The 18,553-nt window shown below is 38.2% G+C and overlaps 1 protein-coding gene across 1 annotated transcript; it reads left to right on the plus strand.

Annotated features, from left to right (window-relative positions):
* Positions 1-1,771: 1,771 nt before the first annotated feature.
* Positions 1,772-18,309, plus strand: LOC139914275 (uncharacterized). Its single transcript, XM_078284973.1, has 17 exons — positions 1,772-1,824; positions 3,438-3,740; positions 10,501-10,818; positions 11,152-11,448; positions 11,548-11,859; positions 11,981-12,265; positions 12,504-12,800; positions 12,900-13,211; positions 13,333-13,617; positions 13,856-14,152; positions 14,252-14,563; positions 14,687-14,971; positions 15,208-15,534; positions 15,762-16,082; positions 16,714-17,001; positions 17,673-17,821; positions 18,095-18,309. The coding sequence occupies exons 1-17, from the start codon at positions 1,806-1,808 to the stop codon at positions 18,101-18,103; spliced, it is 4,416 nt and encodes a 1,471-aa protein (XP_078141099.1). The 5' UTR covers positions 1,772-1,805; the 3' UTR covers positions 18,104-18,309.
* The last annotated feature ends 244 nt before the right edge of the window (positions 18,310-18,553 follow it).

Below are 18,553 nucleotides of genomic sequence, written 5' to 3' on the forward strand. Positions count from 1 at the left end.
AACTGCACTTATGGCTGTGTTTACTCTACTAACGTTAACGTTAACGCTCGTTGCTTCGGGAGACGCCATTACTGTTCTGCCAGCGGCGGCCTGTATTTCATGTCATCAACTACGACGCAGTCCCTGATTGGCCCAGTTACATTGTAATTTCAAGAAATCGACGTGGGTGGCGGGAAGTCCAGACTGATCCGTGGAGCGAAACAGAATGTGAGGTCACGTGATCAGGATGGTCTTACCAGGCTAGGGAAACACTGCATCTCACAGTCAAAGATGCCCTCTAGAGGCCATCTGACGAAGCGCATCATCTCACTAAGCGTTACCTGACTGACTGCCTGACTGCCTGACCAGAATTTGCCTCATGATGCTCTCGGCTGCGGCGTGGGAAAAACAGTCTGGTGGCTGGAGAATCTGCATCAAAAGCGCTTCCAGAACCAAACGTCTCAACTCTATATCATGTAGTTTATAGCTAACAGGTGGCCTGAGCTTGTGTTTTTCCCCAATTTCTTTCACACTTTTACATGTCAGTATGGTTTATTGATGTTTGCAGAAATACGTCAGAAAGACCAGATAAAAGTTATCATCAGTTTGGGGTCATCTTTCCAGGCTTTGTCTGAGTATTGTACTAAATCATAGTGCAGTTAGCGAAGGATGCAATATGCATTTTTACACAGAAGATGGGAGACATGGAACTGCCTATTTCAAAGTTAACTTTAGTCTTTTACTCATATATTTCTTTATGTACTCATTCTCAGCTGTCAAGATATCATGTATACTAAGCAATGCTCTGAGCCAAAATTTCCAGTTTATGGCAGAAGAGCACTATTTTATTTCTGTGATACTGCTGTCTTTTGCAGCATATTTAACATGTTTCTTTATTGTTTAGCCTAGAGTGGCAATGATACATTAATTGAGCATGTTGGCATTGGAAATTGTATTGAAAATGTAACAAAATTGCAGCTGTAATAATTGTATTGTTATATTTGATCAGGGATCAGTCACATGTATTAATACTAATAAACATTTATCAATCCAATTTATCTTTTATGCAGAGGTTTTGGTTGTGTGAGCATACAGCAGCAATAGAGGAAGTTTTCACCAACTCTGGGCAAACAAGCATAATTTTATGTAACCCAGGTTACAGGAAATGGATATCTCAAGGGATGTGGGTAATAAACAGAATGTTAGGAAATGCTTTGTCAGTGAACTTGGATGCCTTTCTCTGTTTAAACAAATTTTGGTATTTGTATTAGAAGCAGGTCACAATATATCACTGTGACTACTACTTTGACTACTGGGGAAAAGGGACAACAGTCACCGTAACTTCTGGTAAGTAATAATGAAAAGATTTTGACAAGAAAACTCAATATTATTCCAATTTATATTTGATTTAATGTCCACATATTGCACATTTTCCGTCAACTGGGTTGCAATCTACAGCAAACAACTGTAGACGGAGATGGAGATGAGAGCAAATCTTAGAAATATAGTGTATTGTATAGCTTTGATTAGATGATTCAAATATAAAAATATTTTTGCACTGAAGTACTATTCAAACCAATCACTGTGACTACTATGGCTACTTTGACTACTGGGGTAAAGGGACAACGGTGACTGTTACAACAGGTAAAAGGAGTTTTATTTTGTTTTCATATTTAAACTGTAATAATTTCATTATTTAATAGTAGAGTATTTGGACCTAAGTGGTGTCAATCAACGGCATCTTTTTGGTGCTCGTTTTTGTATGTTGCATATGTCAGAATATTACACTGTGTTACGATGCTTTTGACTACTGGGGGAAAGGCACAATGGTTACAGTTTCATCCGGTAAGTCATCAGATTTTTTTCCAATTGTATAGATTTAAATTTAAAAACATCAATAACATGTTTTTGTAGAAGATTCAATTGTGACATCGGGTACTTCAATGAGATGTAGAACATGTTGAAATAGGTCTAAACAGGAGGACAAGAGCCAACATAACTGATTTATCTGTTATAATCACTGGAATCGGTTTGGAGTTTGGAGGTAAAAATCGTGTGTCATTTCATCTTCCAAACTGGTAAAAGCCAAAGAAAATGTATTTGTAAGATGGTAGAATGCCATGAAATCCCCACCACCAAAAATGTAGGTCTGTGGGTATAGGTTTTTGTATGCAGTAGATATTAATTTGTTAGACTGTGACTACGCTTTTGACTACTGGGGAAAAGGCACCATGGTCACCGTCTCCTCAGGTATGTAACATTATCATTTCTAATTCTTATCGCATCAGTAGATATTTTATTACTTTCAGGTAGTCACAACTGTTGGCTTGTGATAAATCAACTAACAGTAATTTGTAATCTGTCAAATAATCTGTCCAAAGTGAGAAGTAGAGTTGACTTCATTCAGTTGGAATATAGGTCTATCGGTAGATATAGTATATGTTAGTTTGATTTTAACTTTCAATTTGCCTGATCAAACTGTATGATGTGAGATAATAGGGGTGATAGTTTTTGTGAGCAGTGTGAATTGATTCTCATAACTGTGACTACTGGGCTTTTGACTACTGGGGAAAAGGCACTATGGTAACTGTGTCATCAGGTAAGAGTTTAAACCATTTGTACCATTTAAAATCTACATTAGGTTATGGTTCAGACTGTACAATGTTATGGTTTTGTAACAGAACATAAGTTAGAATTTCTCAGCTTGTCAAGTGTGAGTTAAAATATCCGTTATTCAAATGTAAAGTGTAAAAAGCAAAACAAAAAAAAAAAGATAAAGAAAAATGTTCTCAGTAGGACAAGATATTATGTAGAAAATTGTAATTTATGGCGATTTTGTTGAAGTGGATATTATATTATAAAGCTGTTAATTAAATGCAAAGGTATAGACTTGCTGTACCTATGCTTACATACTAGCTATTGAGTAGATTTAGCCTTTTTATACTAACCAGTAAGTAGATTTAGCACTGTGCTACGGTGCTTTTGACTACTGGGGCAAGGGAACAGCAGTAACTGTTTCATCAGGTAAGAATACTCAACTTAAATAATCAGTGAATCAGTGAAACAAAAGTAATAGGCTTTCATAATAATTTAATGTCCGTACTGTTCCGTATCTGTCATGGACGCTATTAGCAAAACTGATGGGTGTTTATTTAATTCAAACCTTCCACCAATTTCAAATATTGTCTGTGGTTACTTTAAGAATACTGTTGAATCTCTGAATTGAATTTACCTACAATATATTGACTGATAACCAAAAACTACCACAAATAATATAATTGAGGGAGGTTAATATGTTCCTTTCCTCAACTACCAACCTCCAAATAAATGGGATAGTTTAACATTAAGCTGCAATTGGCTTCTCTTTGCCATCTCCAATATTTAAGAGGAATGTCTGTACTATGGCATTTCATTTTTATTTCAATATCTTGATGATACACTTTGTTTCCCTCTCTCAGCCACATCAACTCGCCCCTCAGTGTTTCCTCTGGCACAATGTGGTTCTGGGACTGGAGACATGCTCACTCTCGGCTGCCTCGCCACCGGCTTCACTCCTGCCTCAGTGACCTTCGCTTGGGCCGATGCCAATGGAGCTGCCCTGACCGACTTTGTTCAGTACCCTGCAGTTGAGAGAAACAACTTGTATACAGGAGTCAGCCAGACCCGTGTCAGGAGAGCAGACTGGGACGGAAAGAAACATTTTACTTGTAACGTGACACATGTGGCAGGAGACGAACATGTCATCTTCAGAAAACATAAAAGTAAGATTCATATAAAATATTATATGTATTTATTTAATCAAACTAATTTACTTGTTTAGTATATTGGTTTGCAAATATATGCAGCATAGAAATGTCTGTATTTTTATTCACAGCAATTTCAAGTAAGCTAAATCAGTCCTAATAATATATATATTTTCATTTTTATTCTTAAAGTGTATAACAGTTTTATTTTTCTAAAAAAAAAAGGTTGATTATACAAAAATGTACTAACAGCAATATTGAAAACTGGGCTAATGTCGGACAAATTTGGTCAATTGCTATAGAGTAGAATACAGTGACAAATACAGAGCATTTTCATATAATGTTTTAGATTTTGAAACTGCAGTGCACCTCACCAAATAAATTTAATCCCAGAAATGTAATCACCAAATTGGTTTTGTAAATTCTGCTTACAAATGTTAGATGCAGGGAATTTGCCACACCTCAGGGTTTAGTGAATTGATGCCCGTGAGGAACCAAGTGTAATTTTAAGTGATGTCTTAGTTCAGTTATACATGTTTTGCACAGAAAAGGAAGCAATAACTGAAGTGTTTTAGAAATAAATAACTAAAATGTTTCCTGACTAGTTCATTGTAAGACATTAAAATAGCAGCAAATTAGACACAAAGGACAGCATAATAATTCTAATATATTGTCAGTGCGATTACTACAAAATCAAATATCCTTACATATGTATGAATATTGTACTGTTAAAAATCATAATGTGCTGAGTGAGCAGGTGTACAGTAAGGTGGAGTTTGCAGAATGGAGAGGCTGAAGCTTGCCCATGCAAACTGAGTTGTTGGCTCAGTCAATTTTATTTCCTCCTCATCTCTGTCCTCTGCACTCTGCTTATACAGATTATGGCAATATGTTCTGCTTCCTTTCATATACTTTCATAATCCATGTTGTTTCCTTTCCATGTCTGCCTGCACTTTCACTCTATTTCAATGAACATTCACTGTTCAAAAAATGTTCAGTCAAAGGCTGGTTTGAACCTGCATGTTAACTTGCCTGTACAGTCAGTGTATATGCAGAAGCAAGCATTAAATCTCTACTCATTAAACTGTTTGTCATTTACAATGGCAAGCTGTTTTTCCTTTTGACAATCACTGTACACTTGACTAACAAGTGCTAATCTGAGGAGTGTACTCCATATGTGCACATGCTAAAGTTCCATAAAGCTGTATAAAAAGTAACATGAATCTAGTTTTAATCTGAATTGTGGCACATTGTTCACCTCTGCTTCTGCATATATATCATTCCCTGCTTCTGCATACATATATTTGTGTATATGTTTGTTTTTCAGATGAGCCGCCTTCTAAGCCGCCAACTCAACTTAATGTGTTGGTCTCCTCTAATGATGAGGTGGGTAAAGGAAAGACGGCCTCCTGTTTTGCCATTGATTTTTCACCACAAAATCATGAGATCAAATGGGAGAGAAATGGAGAAGAAATCAACGACAAAACATCTAAGATCATCAATACACCTTCTTTTGAAAGTGGAAAAAATGGAACTTTGTTCAGTGCAGCAAGCTATCTCAAGGTAGAGGACAGTGGTTTGCCTGGGGACACTAACATATTTACCTGTGTGTTTAAGCAAGGTGACAGAAATGTGACCGAAACCGTGATCACCACAACATGTGAGTAAAATATTATTATTTTTGTAACTGTAATTGCAATTCCAATGGTTTTGCAGCCATGACAGTTTAGTGAATGCTTTAATTCCTCTGTCAACAGGTCCCATATTACCAGACCCAATAGAAAAGATAGAGATCTTACCCCTCTCACTAGAGGAGATGTTTATCAACAAAAAAGCAGAACTTGTATGTCAAGTTGTTGCGATAAGTGGATCCATTGAGTCTGTTAAGTGGCAGGACCAACAGGGAAACAACATACTTGAGAACAAGAACAAGACTAAAATCTCTGCAGATAGGAGACGCTTCAGCATTGTGGCTGATGTCACGTATGAGGAGTGGAGGAAGGGGATACAATACTACTGTGTTGTTGAGCATCCAGATTTGTTGGAACCAAAGAAGAAGCTCTTTGAAAGGAAGAATGGTAAGCACATTTTCTTTGTTGAGCAATTATGCATTAAAAGTCTGTTTGAGTGCCTTTGACAAATTTCCATTCATGTGATCATTCAAGTTTATGAGATGTCTTTATGAATGTATTTTGTAGAATGTATTTTATAGAAGAAATGCAGAATAAGAGGTGTTATTATCTGTGGCAAGAGGGCCTAATTGTTCTCTCATGCTTGCAGGAGGAGCGCCTAAGCGTCCGTCAGTTTTTCTGCTGCCGCCAGTAGAACAAACTAGTAACGATACGGTGACCCTGACTTGCTATGTGAAAGACTTCTACCCGAAGGAGGTTGTGGTGTCTTGGCTTGTTGATGATATGGCAGTAGATTCCAAAATGTATGCGTTCAGTACCACAAACCATATAGAAAATAATGGATTCTACTCTGTTTATGGCCAGCTAACGTTCAGCCATGACCAGTGGAAAAGCAATGAAGCGGTGTATAGCTGTGTAGTTTACCATGAGTCTATGATGGACACAACTCGAGTCATTGTCAGGTCCGTGGTGGAGAGAACATGTGACAAACCCAACATGGTCAACCTCAACATGAACATCCCAAGTTGCAAGGCCTAGTAGATGTTGTGTTGTGTCGCTGTGTCTTATGCCCTGTTTGTTATGTTTGTTGCTTGTGATATGACATGCTGTTTGTCTTTTAAATGCAGATTCAAAATCAAAATAAAAAATGTACTTCATAACTCTGTTGATGCAGTTGATATCCCTATTTAACGAGCATTGAGTGCCACATGTTTAATTGAAATACAAGTTTAAAAAAGGTTAACGGTCACAGTACCATAGGACAAAAAGTTGGGCATTCCAGACTGTGGTAACACAAGGTTGTAGATATCATTATATTTATGACTGAAAGTATAGTGATAACAATGTAACATTTTTTCTACAGTAAAATGTCATTCACTTCAAAACACACCACACCGATCACTGACTGTAAGAATACAAAATGCCCCTAAAAATATCAACAAAATCATATTTGTTCATTTTTATGTGTAGTTGGTGCATTAGCATTGTTCCTGTGCCTTGTCTTTGTGTGCTTGTGTTCAATCTACTGGGTCTTGCTCTTCCCACAAAAGAGTCTGTTTCAGATCTAACTCAGCTGCTGTGATCTCTCAAATTATCATTGCACATTAAGGATTTACTATACCAATTCACAAGCCAAGCCACATGCATGCCACAGCATAACATGGGGTCTTTCAAAAGCAATTCAGGATCATTGTAACGGCTAATGTTGCCACCATTTTACAAAAGATGAGCTTAATATCAAAAAGGATTTAATTAATAATAATAATAATAATGATAATAATAATAATAATAATAATAATAATAATAATATCCAATACTATACCCAATAGATGATAACTGTGCCAATGAATATCTAGAGGTAAAGCTGTCTAGCCACTTCTTACCATAAAATATTGATTGAAGGATTCATAGAGAATCATCATTGATACTTATAAAGGGTGTTGTGTCTTTTGCAAGCCTGAGTGTTATTCTCAATGACTGCCAGGTGCATAGAAGAACACAGCAGAAAAACACCCACACACCATTTTAAGCTGCATGTCAAGGTCTCAGACCAAAACATGTTGTGTTTAATCATTTAATTATTTCATTTCAAAGGTAAGACAGTTTGTGGGCGTACACAGTGTGTCAGAAGCAACTACCAAGTATCAAGCTTCTACCAAAGCTGTTTCCATAGCATCACAACATCATTCTCATACCAAAACTGTCTTGTTAGCAGATCTATAGGGTCATAAGAGATTGTGTAGTCTTTATAGGACAGTCCCAATGAAACGTTTCAATTTCCAGTCCAGTAGAGAACCATAGGTGTGACTGCCAATGTAACACCACTTTCATCTCTATATGCAGTTTGTGAGTGTGAGGTTCCGTTTCTGACTGACAACCAATGCGGTCATGCCATGGAGACAGACCAAGATAGCATGGACAACACAGCCCTTACCTTCATCATCCTCTTCCTCATCACTCTGCTGTACAGCATTGGAACCACTGCTATCAAGGTAGTAATGGTTTTAAAAGTTAGGGTTCCATGCAGCATAGGTATAATGTGTTTCATTTTAATTTAACTCTGTATACTCCAAAACAATTAGACTGAATAACTGGATAAAGAAAAGCTTTGTTTAATTATTATTCAAACAACAATGATGTTAGACAATGATGACCATAAGGTCATTAAAGGGTAGCTGCAATTGAAGTAATATCAGTAACTTTACTTGAATTGTTGGTTATAAAACATTAGAAGTCATCCTATGCTCATCATGAGAATGTTATAATTCCATCATAACTGCATCAGAACATGTCATTATGCCTTATGAATATAGTTTGACTCACAGAACTTGAATGGATAGAAAGGACACTTCCATCATGGTCATCATGGTATCATGATGATCATAATGTTCTTTGGTTACCTAACATGGCTTCCATAGAATTTTGATAATGTTATCATGTAAATGAACATTGTCCCATGTGTGTACAGAACATGAGACTCAGAAGGTTAGAATGTTCATCACTATTGCCACTGGAATGTTAATCCAAATAATATTGGCTTTCTGAGTCTCATGCACCAAATCAACAGCGACTTCCATGACATTATCAAACATGCTATGGCAGACATTTTAAGTGCATAATGTCTGTGTGTAAGTGTACCGGCCAAAGACTTGAATGGGAATGATCATTCCATACATTCAAATTCTATGGTTTGACTTGGTTATGTGACCGTTATAAATAATATATTTACCACTGACACCTACCACTAAATGGACCTACACTGACACCACCACAATCTTTTTCACATCTCTTTTTTCTTGCCTAGTCATTTTATATTCAACTGTAATTTGAACAAAGCTAATTCTCCATTGGACCTTCATGATGGCACCAACCATCGTTGCTTAGAGATTTGTGACACAACTGCACCAAAAGCCCTACCATCAATGTTATATGCATTTCTTTGGTATCATTCAAAAGATTTTTTTTTTCCTTTGCCAATTGAGCTAATAGAATTTCTCAAATCAACACAGCAAATGTTGGAATTAATTGAAACCTGATCCAAAACTTTGTCTGGTACAGTATATTATATCATGCAACAATTATTTTACAACTCATTGAAAAATGAATAATGATGTAGTTGATTTCACTTTACTTTCGATGATGTGATGTTTCCATTACAACACTTACAAGAATTCCACACCTCCTAATACATTTGATGTCTTACAAACAAAATAAATATATCGGTTTCAGTGGCAAATACATTACTCATAACTCATAATCTGGTCCTACCAAATTAATAATGAATTATAGTGTATTGTGACATTTTCTGATGCCATTGTGATGTAATTTTAATGAACTTATGAGGTGATGATATATTGCAAAAAATAAATATAGAGGTCCCAGTAGTAAATATATTACTTACTATGTTCCTCATTCCCACCTCTTACCAGATTCATGATTTATTATAGTGTATTATGACATTTTCTAATGCAGCTGTGATGTAATTGTAATGTGCTTATGATGCACATATGACTAATACTGCATTATAACCAACAATTTAAGAAATGTATTAATGAAATGTCATAAGTAGTAGTAGTGATTTGATTGTTTTTGATATAATAGTGCTGATACTTTTTTTTTTCTGTTTTTCTTCTTTTCAGGTCAAATGAAAAAAAAAAGTGATGAACTGTCTGTTTAAAAACATATTCTCATATTTTCACATATTAATCCTTACTGTATTCATAGTGTCCTGTAACTATTCACTATTGCATTTTTTCTCATTTTAATTATATAGAGTTATGTCCTTGTTGAAAATAAACATTTAACTGAAAATAACCATTTAAGCAATTGTGTTTGATCTGCAAACTTTTTTCTCTCTTCCACTAGTGAGATAGTTATTTTATTTGTATTTTATTTTTATTTATTTAATTATTTCCAGTTTTACTTTTAAATGATCTATAAATATCACTCAACAGTACATAATGTTTATTTTTTTTTTAAATGTTTTACTTTTGTTTGGATATTTGACTGTATTACCTGCATCAGTTTTGTTCATCAGCTCTCCAGCACCTGGAATCAACAGACCGTGTTCAAGTCAATATGCAAATACAAAGATATTACAATGTGGTGGTAATAATAGACCAGAGAACTAAAACTTTGAGAAGTCATGAGAAGTCATGTAACAAAATCGGGTAGATAACTCGTATGTAAACAGTTGTGAGATATTTAAATTGTCAGTACATTTCCCTTACTGGCGTGACCAGACTTCACACCTGGTGTCTGTGATGCACCGTTGCTCAGTGTCATGTTTCACTTCTGTATTTCGGGTGCTTTTTTGGGACCTGGGTGTTACTCAATGCTTCCGCTTGCTGCCTGCCCTGATCGCTCTGCCCTGTCCTGCTGCAACATCTGTGCAACAGACCTCCAGCTCCATCTCCACCTGACTTTAAGCACCAGCCAGTGTAAAAGTACAACTCTGCCATCTAGCCTAAGCACAAGGATATTACACTTAGGATTGAGACTGTAGAGATGGTTAGTTGACCAAAATCTAAAGGTATGTATAACTTGCTTAGAGATCAAAATCAGCTCAGGATTTTGAAAATGTACACAATCCATCAAACGTTTAGACTGAACTGACTGTTAAAAAAATAAACTGTGCTCTGTCTCAGTGCAGAGGGTCGTACCTCCAAACATCACACTCTACCCTGTCTGGGAAGGCGAGTTCGGGTCCTCACCAGTCAGACTCATCTGCACCCTAAGTGGCTTTTTTCCAGACCAGCTGAGTGTGGAGTGGCAAATGGACAACCAGGCTCTAAACACCGTGCCAATCCAAAAGAAGCTGCAAAGTGTGGATGGAGTGGAGAAAACCTTCAGTCTGAGCAGTCAGATTGAGCTGGATATGAACAAGTGGGCAAAGGGCTCAATTTTTACATGCAAGTCCAGCCACAACAAAGTTGAATTCACAAGATCAATCAGTATTTGTGCAAGTAAGTTTGGCTTCCTTTGTCTAACAGCACACTATGAAATTGTTGCATCACCTACACACATATATTCATATTGCAATTTTTCTTTGTTCTTTGTCTAAAGGCAAAATGAAAAGCAAATTGATTAGTGACGTATCCCTGTGGTTTCTGATAGAATGTGTTCAACATATTAAGTTCTCTGTATTTACCAACAAAACTTACACAGTGAAAAGGAAAGGAAGTCAACAGCGAAATACTAGTACATTGACGAGTTTGTCCAACATTTGTTAGTTGTTATTTAGTAATCTTTGGTTTTATAGATTAACATGTTTTGGCCAAACACCTTTTTTCTGGCAGTTCATTCAAGCTCACCTCCTTCCATTCTTCTGGAGATCCCCAGCTTCAAGACAGTAATGATGGCAGAGTCTAAGGTCACAGCAACATGTTTGGTCCACACTGTCTATGCTGCCAAGGTGACCTGGCTGATGGATAAGCAAGTACCAGACAGTGACACAGTGAACGAGGTCAGAAACACAACTCCTATCATCAGCAACCTAACAGTTCCTCCAAGTGACTGGAGGAAAATCAACCACATAACATGTAGAGCTGAACATCGCTGCTTCTCATCCACTGAGGAGACTGTGAGTGTTACAGGTAAGAGAGATATACAAAATGAAAATCAGGTGTCATGTGACAATTGAAGACCTGAAAACAAAAAGAAATGCTGCATCATTTCCTGTGTGTGTCGTCCAGGGCCTGCAGCTGCAGCTCCATCAATGCAGATCAGGAGATCTCTCCCAGATTTGCTGAAGGGAGAGAGTGCTGTGCTGGAGTGTGACATCACACAACTCTCCTCCAGTGACCTCTACGTCACATTTCAGGCCAACAATGTTGACATCTCTGACAAACAGTATGTTGATCTTCCTAAAGCCCAAGGCTTCCAATCAATCACTAGACGCTTCTCTGTCCCTTCAAGTCACTGGAGTAAAGACAAAACTTTCACCTGCAAAGTGACCCAAGGCTTCTCCAACAGTTGGCAGTCAAACCCAACTGGGAATATTTTTGGTGGGTGGCCAACTATTCTTCTCTCCCTCAATAATATTTAGTCTGTTGTTGTCAATTCCCTTTTTATCACTCTCTTTTAGTTATGATTTAACTATATATTTTTTTCTGGTTGGATATTTAGGCGACCCATCAATGGAGCTCCTTCTAGCTCCCAGTGAAGAATCAGGACCACAGAAACTCATATGCTCTGGATTGGGCTTAAACCCTCAAATTAAATGGCTTTCTGGGTCTCAGCATAGATCTACATCAACTAATGACATCAGGATGGGTGCAGATGGACGTGTGGCAGTAACCAGTCATCTGAACGTCCCTCAAACAGAGTGGAAAACCGGGGAGGTCTTTACTTGTGAAGTGTCTGACAAGTCTTTACACAAAACAGTCAGAAAAAACATCAGCCTCTGTTCAGGTAAAATGAAAACATAACAAGAGTAACAACCTAAACCAACTGTGAAATAAGAAAAAAAATGCCCCCACTTTTCCCAGTCAAACAGGTTATTCAGATTGAACTGAAAGTTTAATGTCAAATATGGCCTTAATATATTGTAACAAACAGCTTAAATCAATGTGAGTAAAGTAATTTATTCAGGATTGTCTCTGGTGTCATAATTTAAGACATTCTTTTTCCTTGTACTTTCCATTGCCAGCTCATTCAAGCTCACCTCCTTCCATTCTTCTGGAGATCCCCAGCTTCAAGACAGTAATGATGGCAGAGTCTAAGGTCACAGCAACATGTTTGGTCCGCACTGTCTATGATGCCAAGGTGACCTGGCTGATGGATAAGCAAGTACCAGACAGTGACACAGTGAACGAGGTCAGAAACACAACTCATATCATCAGCAACCTAACAGTTCCTCCAAGTGACTGGAGGAAAATCAACCACATAACATGTAGAGCTGAACATCGCTGCTTCTCATCCACTGAGGAGACTGTGAGTGTTACAGGTAAGAGAGATATACAAAATGAAAATCAGGTGTCATGTGACAATTGAAGACCTGAAAACAAAAATAAATGCTGCATCATTTCCTGTGTGTGCTGTCCAGGGCCTGCAGCTGCAGCTCCATCAATGCAGATCAGGAGATCTCTCCCAGATTTGCTGAAGGGAGAGAGTGCTGTGCTGGAGTGCGACATCACACAACTCTCCTCCAGTGACCTCTACGTCACATTTCAGGCCAACAATGTTGACATCTCTGACAAACAGTATGTTGATCTTCCTGAAGCCCAAGGCTTCCAATCAATCACTAGACGCTTCTCTGTCCCTTCAAGTCACTGGAGTAAAGACAACACTTTCACCTGCAAAGTGACCCAAGGCTTCTCCAACAGTTGGCAGTCAAACCCAACTGGGAATATTTTTGGTGGGTGGCCAACTATTCTTCTCTCCCTCAATAATATTTAGTCTGTTGTTGTCAATTCCCTTTTTATCACTCTCTTTTAGTTATGATTTAACTATATTTTTTTTTCTGGTTGGATATTTAGGCGACCCATCAATGGAGCTCCTTCTAGCTCCCAGTGAAGAATCAGAACCACAGAAACTCATATGCTCTGGATTGGGCTTAAACCCTCAAATTAAATGGCTTTCTGGGTCTCAGCATAGATCTACATCAACTAATGACATCAGGATGGGTGCAGATGGACGTGTGGCAGTAACCAGTCATCTGAACGTCCCTCAAACAGAGTGGAAAACCGGGGAGGTCTTTACTTGTGAAGTGTCTGACAAGTCTTTACACAAAACAGTCAGAAAAAACATCAGCCTCTGTTCAGGTAAAATGAAAACATAACAAGAGTAACAACCTAAACCAACTGTGAAATAAGAAAAAAAATGCCCCCACTTTTCCCAGTCAAACAGGTTATTCAGATTGAACTGAAAGTTTAATGTCAAATATGGCCTTAATATATTGTAACAAACAGCTTAAGTCAATGTGAGTAAAGTAATTTATTCAGGATTGTCTCTGGTGTCATAATTTAAGACATTCTTTTTCCTTGTACTTTCCATTGTCAGCTCATTCAAGCTCACCTCCTTCCATTCTTCTGGAGATCCCCAGCTTCAAGACAGTAATGATGGCAGAGTCTAAGGTCACAGCAACATGTTTGGTCCGCACTGTCTATGATGCCAAGGTGACCTGGCTGATGGATAAGCAAGTAGCAGACAGTGACACAGTGAACGAGGTCAGAAACACAACTCATATCATCAGCAACCTAACAGTTCCTCCAAGTGACTGGAGGAAAATCAACCACATAACATGTAGAGCTGAACATCGCTGCTTCTCATCCACTGAGGAGACTGTGAGTGTTACAGGTAAGAGAGATATACAAAATGAAAATCAGGTGTCATGTGACAATTGAAGACCTGAAAACAAAAAGAAATGCTGCATCATTTCCTGTGTGTGCCATCCAGGGCCTGCAGCTGCAGCTCCATCAATGCAGATCAGGAGATCTCTCCCAGATTTGCTGAAGGGAGAGAGTGCTGTGCTGGAGTGTGACATCACACAACTCTCCTCCAGTGACCTCTACGTCACATTTCAGGCCAACAATGTTGACATCTCTGACAAACAGTATGTTGATCTTCCTGAAGCCCAAGGCTTCCAATCAATCACTAGACGCTTCTCTGTCCCTTCAAGTCACTGGAGTAAAGACAAAACTTTCACCTGCAAAGTGACCCAAGGCTTCTCCAACAGTTGGCAGTCAAACCCAACTGGGAATATTTTTGGTGGGTGGCCAACTATTCTTCTCTCCCTCAATAATATTTAGTCTGTTGTTGTCAATTCCCTTTTTATCACTCTCTTTTAGTTATGATTTAACCATATATGTTTTTTTGTGGTGGGATATTTAGGCGACCCATTAATGGAGCTCCTTCTAGACCGCAGTGAAGAATCAGGACAACAGAAACTCATATGCTCTGGATTGGGCGTTAACCCTCAAATTAAATGGCTTTCTGGGTCTCAGCATAGATCTGCATCAACTAATGACATCAGAATGGGTGCAGATGGACGTGTGTCAGTAACCAGTCATCTGAACGTCCCTCAAACAGAGTGGAAAACTGGGGCGGTCTATACTTGTGAAGTGTCTGACAAGTCTTTACACAAAACAGTCAGAAAGAACATCAGCCTCTGTTCAGGTAAAATTCAACAAAAATGAAAGAAACAATTTCAGCCACCTGCAAAATAAGAAAATTATTTCACATTTTACACAATTTATGAAACATCCATTATTTACATGAGACCATATTTTACTAATAGTCCTTTTAGTTTGAGGTGGAGTACATCAAAATGTTTATTCCTGGAACCTTCAGCTGTTTTTTTTTCAGACACTGTAAAGGGAAAAAACTTAAACACCATTTCCTGTTTTTTTCAGTGACTCCAGCATCATCTCAGACAGTTGGTGTTCATGTTCAGGGCCCACCTCCCCAGGAGCTGCACAAAGATGGATTGGTGACTATCACCTGTCTTCTGGTTGGTCCAAATCTTGAGGATTTCTCCATCACCTGGAAAGTGGGTGGCACCACATCTTCTCTGAATGTGCTCACAGAAGCACCACTGAGTCACAGCAATGGGACAGACACTATGCAGAGCTTCCTGAATGTATCAGCAAAGGCTTGGCATGCATATACACAAGTGTCTTGTGAGGGAAAGCACCGATGTTCCAGCCAGGGCTACAAGGAGCATATAAGCAAATGCAAAGGTAGCATCACACATGACAATCATAAACTTGACTCCTTTGTGATTGCTTAATACTGATTCAGAATTTCTGGCAAGTTCAATATAAGAAGGCGAGATTGCATCACAAATTAATAATAATGCTCTCCATGGTAAAAGGTATGCTTTTGCCTACTGTGATAAAATGATTGAATTGAAAAAGCCAAAATACAAACCCTTGTTAACTGTTCCCCTCTTTTTGTGTTTCTCAAGACCTAAATCCACCAACTGTGAAGATAATACAGCCAACCGACTCTGAACTGTCAGGGTCAAACATCATCACACTTGTTTGCCTAGTCTCTGAGTTCTCCCCGTCTAACATCATAGTGTACTGGGAGAAGGATGGCCACAGGCTGCCATTATCTCACTACACCAACAGCCCTGCTTGGAAATACACAGGCAGCAACACTTATTCAATGAGCAGCAGATTGAACACGTCCCAAACTGAGGGGGACCAGGAATCCACCTATTCTTGTGTCGTCAAACACGAGTCATCTGAAAAGCCACTCAAACGCACCATAGAGGATGTGTTTGGTAAGCAGAGAATCAATATCTTGTCCATCTTGGTGTTGTCCATCACATGTTAGAGTGATATTACCTTCTAAAATTGTACAAAAGTATATGTAGATCAAGACTGTGAATGAATGGATAGGTACTCTCTCTTATCTGCGACCTCCCTCCAAAACAATGCTTGTTTCCTGCCAGAATTATCTGAGTTGTTTTTCTGTATTTTGTTAAATCACAACAACGCCATATCTGCAAATGATACAGATAACTCTTCATGCAGTTTTGCCAGTACATTAAGCATCTGGTCATATTCATAATAATTGTACATATGTAATATATCAAGATGACTTGTAGCAGACGTGGGTGATATACTATTTGCTCTATTTGTTACCAATTGTTTCTACTGAGTTCGATAACTGTGAACAAAGCCTACATCATTTGTATTTTTCAATCATCACTTTGCTCAAATAACTCCCCCACTATCACTCTTTAATAATTCATCACTTATTGTTGAAAGTCGGCCACCACTGTATCAGCCTGCTGACATGTTGATAAAAAAATAATCTCCAATATGCCTAGTTGATATTTCACCATTATTCCTTCTCCATGACCTACCTCAGTACCAATTCATAACAACATGTGTGACTATATTCCCCAGCCTCAGTGACCCCCTCCCAACCTGCAGCCACCTTGCTGCAGGGTGCTGGTGAGCTTGTGTGCCTGGTGTATGGCTTCAGCCCTGCATCCATCAACATCACCTGGCTTCATGATGACGCCCCACACCTGTTGGACTACAACACCAGTGAACCCCACAGAGGCCCAAAGGGGAAATTCAGCATCCAAAGCCGACTTCGTCTGTCCCCAGTCGACTGGCTACCTGGGGCGGTCTACACCTGCAGGGTGACGCACGGAACCATCACCTTGGCCCTGAATATATCCAAACCAGGTGCCAGTTTGATGATAATAATAATAAACTATATTTACATAGCACTTTTCAAAAAACAGAGTTTACAAAGTGCTTTACAGAGAGTGAGAGAAACAAAACATAGAACAAACAATAAGGGTAACAACACAAGATTAAAGACAAGAAAAACAATTGCATAAAGGCCGGTGTGTAAAAGTGTGTCTTGAGAAATGATTTTAAAGAAGACACTGACTTTGTTACACCAATTTCCTCGGGCAGACTGTTCCACAGTGTAGGGACTCTAATGCCCGATAACCTTTTGTTTTCAGTTTGTTTTCTTGCATATTAAAGACTGAGACAGTCAGAAAGCTCCTGTGTAAATTAATGGACCAGGGCCATAAAGATGGCAGCCTCCTGGATTAACAGAATTTGGATGTTTTGCACTGTTGGATGAGTATTGTTATACACCTGCTCCATTCACTGGCATGTTATGCTTTATGCATCACACCTTTGTCACTCAATGTGATAAGTCTATAAGTCTGAAATGTTGCATAAATAATGATTCATAATGGAAGAGACTGCATGGATTAGTTTGTTACTTTCTACCTCTTAGCAGTCTTACAAAGATGTGGACATCCTTTTTGGCTTGTAGTGTGATCATTTCAATGTTGATAATAGTCAACTCACAAATCTCATTTCAATCCGTTTCATAGAGATCATGGAGGAAGGCTGTTTCATTGATGAGAACAATCATGATGCTATCAATCAAGACTTGGGTGAGGGGAACTGGTACATGACTTTCACCTTCCTCCTGCTTTTCCTCGTCTCCATCCTCTATAGCATCTCGATGACCCTCATTAAGGTGAGAATATGGAATTTGGAATGTTTAAGTTGGTTTTGCAGCAAATACAATGTTTGTGTGATGTCCTGTATGATGTCCCTCTCTCTCTCAGACACATACACATACATACAGTATATACATATATATATGTATATATACATATACATATCTTTCTATTTTATATATGCGTACATTAAAAGTGTTGCATTTGTCTTAACCTTGTGCACATGACTTAAACAAAAGTGGCAGCAGATGACAGATACCTGACAGATTTCCCCATATTTTTCCTTTCAGACTAAATGATGAAGACCCCAGGAAAGATCCTATTTTATGACATGAATGTGGATTTTTATTTTTGAGGCCATATAACTAGTTTGGTTAATCCATTTTCATTATGTTTGCATATTTCATTTACTGTATTTTATATTATTTGTTTATACTATAATCATTTCTCTTCAGACTATGTTGGTAGTCTGCTATACTTTCACCTCATTGAATAAAATGAAACTAGCGATTACACAAACTTGCATGTCAATTATTCTTAAAGTGCTTGATATGAAACACTATTTACTCTAGAGTGACACATACTGTATCACTGACTACGTTTATATGGACTGCAATCCGACTATTGACCTCATTCTAAATAAGACAACATTTCGATTAAGGTGTCTACATGAGTTGTTTATAGAATATTCCATTCATATTCCCGTTTAGATGCTACAGAGCATAGTCCGATTGATGACTGAAGACGCA

This window comes from Centroberyx gerrardi, chromosome 7, assembly GCF_048128805.1.
Source record: "Centroberyx gerrardi isolate f3 chromosome 7, fCenGer3.hap1.cur.20231027, whole genome shotgun sequence".
Taxonomy (NCBI): Eukaryota; Metazoa; Chordata; class Actinopteri; order Beryciformes; family Berycidae; genus Centroberyx; species Centroberyx gerrardi.